The sequence below is a fragment of the Pyxicephalus adspersus genome, chromosome 6 (genome assembly GCF_032062135.1).
Source record: "Pyxicephalus adspersus chromosome 6, UCB_Pads_2.0, whole genome shotgun sequence".
Lineage (NCBI taxonomy): Eukaryota > Metazoa > Chordata > Amphibia > Anura > Pyxicephalidae > Pyxicephalus > Pyxicephalus adspersus.
Window position 1 is genome coordinate 78,501,041 of NC_092863.1, and position 7,615 is coordinate 78,508,655.

A 7,615-nucleotide genomic window follows, 5' to 3' on the forward strand; every position below is an offset into this window, starting at 1 on the left:
CCCCCCTCGCACTTTCTTTTTTTCATTTATTATTATTATTTTTCAAATTTAACCTAACCCCTGCCTTTCCTGTCTCCCTGTCATGCGGCCTTAGTCTTAAGGGTAGCTCCAGACCAAATTTCTTGTAGCAGTTACCTAGGGGTTTGTTGTGTGTGCAATGTTTGTTTTTCTTTATTTTGTATGTTATTTATTTGTCTGTGTGACCACTGCAAATAACAGAACTTGTCAATCAGACTTTTGCCCATGATTCTTTTATTAAAAACATTGAAATGGTTGCAATGCTTAAGATGTTGTTGTTCTGGAGCATCATAGTAATATTGTACATGACCATTGCCTGCATGACTCCAGACTTGATCTATTTGCCCCAGGATTGTGTTGATGTCCTGCAGTGCACAATAAGTCAGAATTCCTTTTGTCATTTCTGTCTCTGCTAGTTGTCAGCCTATTCTGTGTACAATAATGACAGGGCAGGGTAGCTGACCCATTGATGACTTACCAGGGAATATGAATACTACTAAAGTAGATGAAATCCGTCATTGTAACCAGCACCTTCTTTCCTTGGGTAGCTCTGTGTTTGTTCATCTCCTTGTAATAATAGTGTCTTTGTTAGAGAAGGTTGTACAGCTTTCAGATTTTTTTTTTTCTCAATGTGAGCCCTTTTGTGTGACTTTGTTTGTATAGGTGACCTAGGAATGACTGCAACTTGTACTAAAATGCTTTTTGCAAATACTATAAACATAACTAGGCAATACAGTGCTAAGCACAATTGTTCTATACAAACTGCATCGGTTCATGGTAACCAATCAGAATTCTTCATTTTATTCACCACTCCATTATAATCTGAAAATACTTTCTGTGATCAACATGGGGATGTGATTTCTATCTTCCAGGTTCTGAATTGTCATACTTACTCTCAGGCTTAAGTGCTTTAAGTGACTGAAAAATCAGCAGGTAGTAATATATCTGATATCCAATATACTTTTTTATGTTCGTGATATGAGACCTATAATCCAGAGTGTGATAATAGCCAGGTATGTAGCCTTTTTTAGAAGTGGTAACTATTGCAGTGGGTTAATGTACTTTTGCTGGTTGTCATTGCACTTGACTTGTTAAATATTCATGTTAATGTTTCAGTGAATCTCAGTCATTGTGACCAATTAGTGCCAAATTCAGGAGCCTGCTAGTCAAATATTATAATTATCGTGTCACACACCAAAGGACAGGGACCTTCAGTACAAGAAGAAAGACAATTTCCTAATTGCTGTCCTGCTCCTGGGATATCTTTAGACCTTGTTAATCAATTATAAAAAGTGTTTATGGGAACAGTAGAGTTATATTCTCCTATTTTCTTTTTGTGTTTGGTTTCAGTTAGCATCATTTGATATAACTGACATTGTTTAAGGCGCTAATTTTGGAAAGAAAGTCATAAATAGGTCTCATAATACTTGCTGTACAGGATTAGTTCTTTGGTGTACAGAAAGTGTCCACCCTTAGAGCAAATATTTTCAGGTTTTGTCATTATGGGCAATTACACACTGCAGATTTCCACATACTGTATTGGTTGACTTTCTCCTCCAGTGCTGCAAATTTATGAGGAAAAGTAACCTTCAGCCTTGTTTGGCTGAATCTTATTATAATGTATTTTTAGAGCCACAATATATCATGCAGCTCTTTACAAAGTTCATAGTCATATCACTAACCGTCCTTTAGAGGGGCTAACAACTAATGTCCCTACAATAGTTACTTGTCATTAACAATGGCCAATGTCCGGTAACCTACCTGCATGTTTTTGAGATGTGGGTAAAAAAACCTACGCTAACACCAGGTTAACATACAGCACGGTGGCTCAGAGGTTAGCACTCTTGGCTTTGCACCGCTAGGTCCCAGGTTAGAATCTCGGCCAGGACACTATCTGCATGGAGTTTGCAGGTTCTCCCCTTGTCTGCGTGGGTTTCCTCCGGGTACTCCGGTTTCCTGCCACATCCCAAAAACATGCAGTAAGGTTAATTGGCTTCCCCTCAAAATTGTCCTTAGACTACATTATTGACCTATGACTATGGTAGGGACATTAGATTGTGAGCTCCTTTGAGGGACAGTTGGATAATAATAATGCTGTGTAGTAGTAATAATAATAATAATAATAACATACAAACTCCATGCGGAGAGTGTTCTGGCAGAGACTTGAACCTGTATCCCTGCTATCTATTGCCTCATTCACGCGTGAGCATAGAAGATCATTCCAGCACCTAGCACTTATTATATAGTTACAGGGATGTACACGGAGTCTGTCGGTGTATAATTTGTACAAAAGAACTGCTAGCAGGTAGGAAAAATGACTAAAAAGTGACCTAAAAAGTCTTTTACCATAAATTGCTGTCTAGAGGAATTTTTTTTTTTTACTTTAGTGTGGCTCTTTTTTTTAACTTTTAGCAAAATGCATTTCATTATTCATTTATAAATATTACTAAAAACATCACTGTCATGCCAAAAATATTTGATATATATCAATTATGTTAATGTATAAAGACCCTATTATATGAACACATTAATATCACTACTCTATCCACGTGTATTAAGACCTCATCCATATTACATATACATTTTACAGGCCAGCCATATGTATGGCTAATGTTCTAGACAAAGATTTCGGAATGAGATGGCATAATTGGTCCTGAAAAAGAAAACAAAATATGTAGTAGGAAAGTCAGACAAAAATACTGGTAAACAATAAAAATTACAATGGGAAGAAAAAACTAAAGTGATGAGAGGAAGAAATGTCATCCCTAGATGTATTTCACTTTTGTTAGGAGAACAGTAACAGTTTTAGTCTGAGCTTTCAACTGAAATTTGACACACTCGTAGAAAGGGGCCAATAGGGGCTTGGCTAGAAAACCTGTCCCGATTATTGTGGTTCCCTGGCAGCAATTGATTCTCTTCCCTTATTGTTTTGCCAATCTAAAGATTTCAGTCTATGAAAGCTCTGACCCCATAGGCATTGTAAGTCAGTCCGCCATGATGTCTTCACACCCAACATTTCTCTTCATGTTAATGATCACATTGAGAGAAATAACATAATGTAGCAAATTATAAAACCTTACTGTCTGGAAATGTTTATGATAAAAGATGAAGACTACAGTGTAAAATCCTTACTCCGTCCATATTATGATATTGTATAGAATATATATCTGTGGCCAGAGAATGTGCAAGGTGTGACACATGAGAAATGAAGATATTGCGTGCCACCCATGGGAGAAGACTTGTTTGTGTCAGGTGAAGGAAGTGTAATGGTGGAAGTATTGCATTATACTCTAATCATTATAAATATGAGCAGTGTTTTACTGCCAGCACAAAGCATACATATAATAAAAGCGCAGGAAACCTGTGTTGAGAATTTAAAATTACAAGTGCATCAATACACCCAGCCCCAAACTTTCCATTCAGGGGTTCTGACTTACCTTCATGTTTTATCTGTTCAGAGATTTAGAAAATAATGAGGTTGGAAACTGAAGCAACTAGTTTTTTCTGGAATTAAGTAAAAAATAACTCAAACAAGGTATTTACCTTGCCTGTCATTGTCCCCCAGGCAGCATTTGTAATAGAGGTGCATCAACATGACAGAATGACAGATCTCTAGTTCATTGTCCTTGCAGCTGGATATTCTGGTTTATTTAAAAAACATATAGGTATGTTCCAACAAATTAAAGTGTGTTCACATCACTTTCGTATTTATACATCATTGTCCAGTATGTAACCCAACACATTGTGGTGTCTGTGTGTTTATTTCAATATGACAATAGGAAGGCATATTTCCTACACCTTGTGAATTTTAGTTTAGGAATAATTTCATACAGTCCTGCTAATATTCCGCAACACGCTGGGGCGCAATAAGTGCACAGTGACAGTGTGTGTATGAATTATATGAACCCTTTTGTTTAAAAAAAAAAAACTATGCAGCCAAAACCATTATTAGCAGGGCAGGAAATCTCAGTAAATCTCTAATTTAAGAGTTTGATGCCTTTTGATGCAGTGCTCTCTCCTGGCACCTCTTTATTAACCACGCTGTTTTTGAATAGTTACAAAATTGGGTCACAATACAGGGGCCACCACCTGCCTACAGCATTCTTTCCACCCAGAATACTGTAGTGGTTATTAAAGATTACAATTCTTGTTTGTTATGTTGCCATTTGACTAAAATAGGGACTATAGACTATAGAGTTATTTGTATCTTTGTAAATGCCAAACTCTTCTCACACTCAGCAAACTTTTTACCTTGACATACATCTAAGTTGCATTTATAATGTATGTGTATTTTGCATATATTGATTTGTTGTAGGATTTAAACTGAACCTAAATATTTTGATATTTTCTTTCTTTTAGGTGAAAATATAACCAAAAAAGGTCGAAATTTTGTTGGCAAAGATGGTTCATACGACAACGTCACCGGCAAATATGGATATACAGTAAATGACTTTGCAAAAAATGTTTTGACTGGCGGCTTAACAAGAGTCTTCCTTCCTTTGATCTATATCATTGTGTTTGTCATTGGATTGCCCAGCAATGCCATTGCATTATGGGTTTTCTTTTTCCGCACCAAGAAAAAACACCCAGCTGTGATCTATATGGCCAATTTGGCATTGGCTGATTTGCTGTTCGTTATCTGGATTCCCCTCAAGATTTCCTATCACCTGAATGGAAACAACTGGATTTATGGAGAAGGCCTATGCAAAGTCCTTGTGGGATTTTTCTACGGGAACATGTACTGTTCAATCCTGTTCATCACTTGTCTGAGCGTTCAGCGGTACTGGGTCATTGTAAATCCTATTTCACATACCCGGAAAAAGACTAAAATTGCCTTCATTGTTTCAGGCATAATATGGGTTGTCATTATTCTGAGCACAATTCCATTGTATCTCTATGATCAAACAGTTTATGTCAGCAATGTTAATATCACAACATGCCATGATGTCTTACCACTCAGCGTTTTAGCCTCGGATATGTTTAACTACTTCCTATCCCTTGCCATCGGGCTTTTCTTCTTTCCAGCAATCCTCGTCTCAGTGGCTTACGTGTTGATGATCAGAACACTGAACGCTTCTATTACAGATGAAAATATTGGTAAAAAGAGGAAGAAAGCCATTATGCTGATCATTACTGTGCTGATTATGTGTCTCGTGTGTTTCCTGCCCAGTAATATTCTGTTGCTGGTGAATTATGCCACTATTAAGGAGAGCCATGTTGGCAACATCTACGCCTTTTACATTACTGCCCTGTGTCTTTCCGCACTCAACAGCTGCATCGATCCTTTTGTCTACTACTTTGTGTCCAAGGACTTCAGAGACAATGTTAAAAACACTTTCCTCTGCAGAAGCGTCAGAACTGTAGAAAGGATGCAGATCTCATTTAGTTCTATGAAATATTCCAGAAAGTCAAACACATACACCTCTAGCTCCAGTAACACAAAAACCAGTACATGTTAGGTGATACTGTAATATTAAAGAGACAATGGACCTATGACTTTTATCTGGAAGGTTATGGAATTATATGCCTTTTATTTGCTGTGTGAGGATGCTGGCCTTTCTAGCACAGGAAATGTGGACATTGTACAGAGAATGAATATTTTTGGAACATTTTCACTTCTAATGTATGAATTTTTATTTTATCGCCAGTGTTTACAAAATGTGTTCTGTGAATATATGTAACACTGTTGTATGTTTCTTTGCAGTAATCTAATCCCTTCTAGCCTTCTAAAGTGTCGCTGAGTTCTCTAGTGACACAGTAGCTATGACATTGTATGACTATTATCCAAATGTTTTACAGACAAACATTGTTGGTTCCTTGGGGAACATGAAGTAGTATTCAATCTAAAAAAAAATAATACCTTGGAATATTTTTTTGTCCTGTTATGGACACATGAAAGCACTTCAAAGTATGCTGGCTTGTGGTTTACGGTCAGGCAACTCTACTGCTTTGTTTTGCCTTTATTGACTGTAAATGGCTCAGTGGATGGATTTACCATCAACAATAAAAAAAAGGTTTCCTTACATTTTAAAATAAACAATTTAGTTATTCAAAAATAATGAATTGAGCAAACATATGAATTATCTGGGGCATGCATTTCACAAATACAGTAACATTATAAAAGCTAAAAATGGGTATTTTTTTGGGTCCCTATCTGCTATACACTCTGCAAAAACAACCTCATAGAGGAGGGATATTGAAGCGGCGTTTGTAGCCTTATGTCTGAAGGAAAAAGCTCCAGCGCTGTCATCTTTATCCCTTCTTCCTAATATACACCTGATTGTCCTATGTCTTACAAAGTAGTGAAACAATTAAGGTTTTTCTGATTGAGTGTTCTCCCCAGGCCCTTTTAGCCAGGTGCACCACCCAGCACTTTTCAGTCACCACCCTACTGTTTTAGGGTGGTTACTGGAAAGTTGGGTCAAGAGACAACCAACTGCCAGAAGCACCTAAAAATGTGCAATCTTCCTTGGTGGTTAGAAAATGCCAGACAATGAAGAAAAATCCATGGTCTGCACTAGGCCTTATACTCGGCATAGTAAAGTCTGAGTGCTAACATAAATAGGACATCTAAGCTGAAAATCTCTTCTAGTGACATTAATAGCCTTGCACAGGGATTTCAACATTTAGAAATATTTAGGCCCTAGGACTGAATAATAAGAAAGCTATGATAAATTACCTTTAGGCTGCTATTGCCAAGTTGTCCTTCAAATGCTAATTGTATGACTGTCGGGGCCCTTTCATACCCACAGTGTGCGCCCAGCACCAACAAATTGCAGCGCAGGTAACCAGATTTGCACAAATCTTTAAACAACTAAGCTTCTAAAAGTGATGTGTTAATTTTAGGGAGTGTGCTGTAATCTGTTGCAGAGGTTAGGACCACATTGGAGTGCAAACGCTGCAGGGTTGAAATATTCCTCTCAGTAACCAACTTGCTACACAAATTTGCTAACCTGAACCAAGTTTATAGATCAGAACATCTGACTTTTTTGTGACTCCCTCGATCAGCATTTTTTTTGCAGGTCAAGGACTTAGAAAGCAGAGAATCAGAATAGGCTACTAACATTTTCAATAGCAGTAGCACCCACCATACTCCTTTTTAGAAAAAAATTCCTTTAACTTGAAGTAAATCACTGCTATTTCATGTGGAGCGATAGGTTGTTATTCTACATGCCTGTTTTAGCAGAAGACTGTATTGCAGTTTGTAAGTACTGTACATAACTATGCCAGTTATCGTTGATGAGATTATAACGCAACATTTTAGTAATCAATAAGAATCCTAGATATGTTTTATTTACACTTTAAGCAGTAATATTTTCAGCGTTGTTTTATATATTTTTGTATTTTGCATGCATTTGATCATAAAATATTATAAACTATTATAAATTGTTTGTGATTATTACTTTTAATTTGTGTTATTGCTAGCATATCATAAAGCACCTTATGTTTTCATGTTTTGAATCCAGGTAACAGCTTTTTTCTGCATTTACTGCTCTCCAGGGAATAATCCAGGACAATTATTCTCAGGAATCTAGGATATCAGAAAAGAGGAAATAAATATTTGTCTTACAAGGCACTGTTAAAATTGGCAAATGTA

The 7,615-nt window shown here is 36.9% G+C and overlaps 1 protein-coding gene across 1 annotated transcript in view; it reads left to right on the plus strand.

The window, feature by feature from the left end:
* Positions 1-7,404, plus strand: part of F2RL1 (F2R like trypsin receptor 1) — an 11,573-nt gene extending 4,169 nt beyond the window's left edge. The window contains exon 2 of the mRNA XM_072416293.1: positions 4,378-7,404. Within this exon, the coding sequence (XP_072272394.1) occupies positions 4,378-5,477 (1,100 nt within the window). The 3' untranslated portion in view covers positions 5,478-7,404. The remainder of the gene's footprint in view (positions 1-4,377) is intronic.
* The last annotated feature ends 211 nt before the right edge of the window (positions 7,405-7,615 follow it).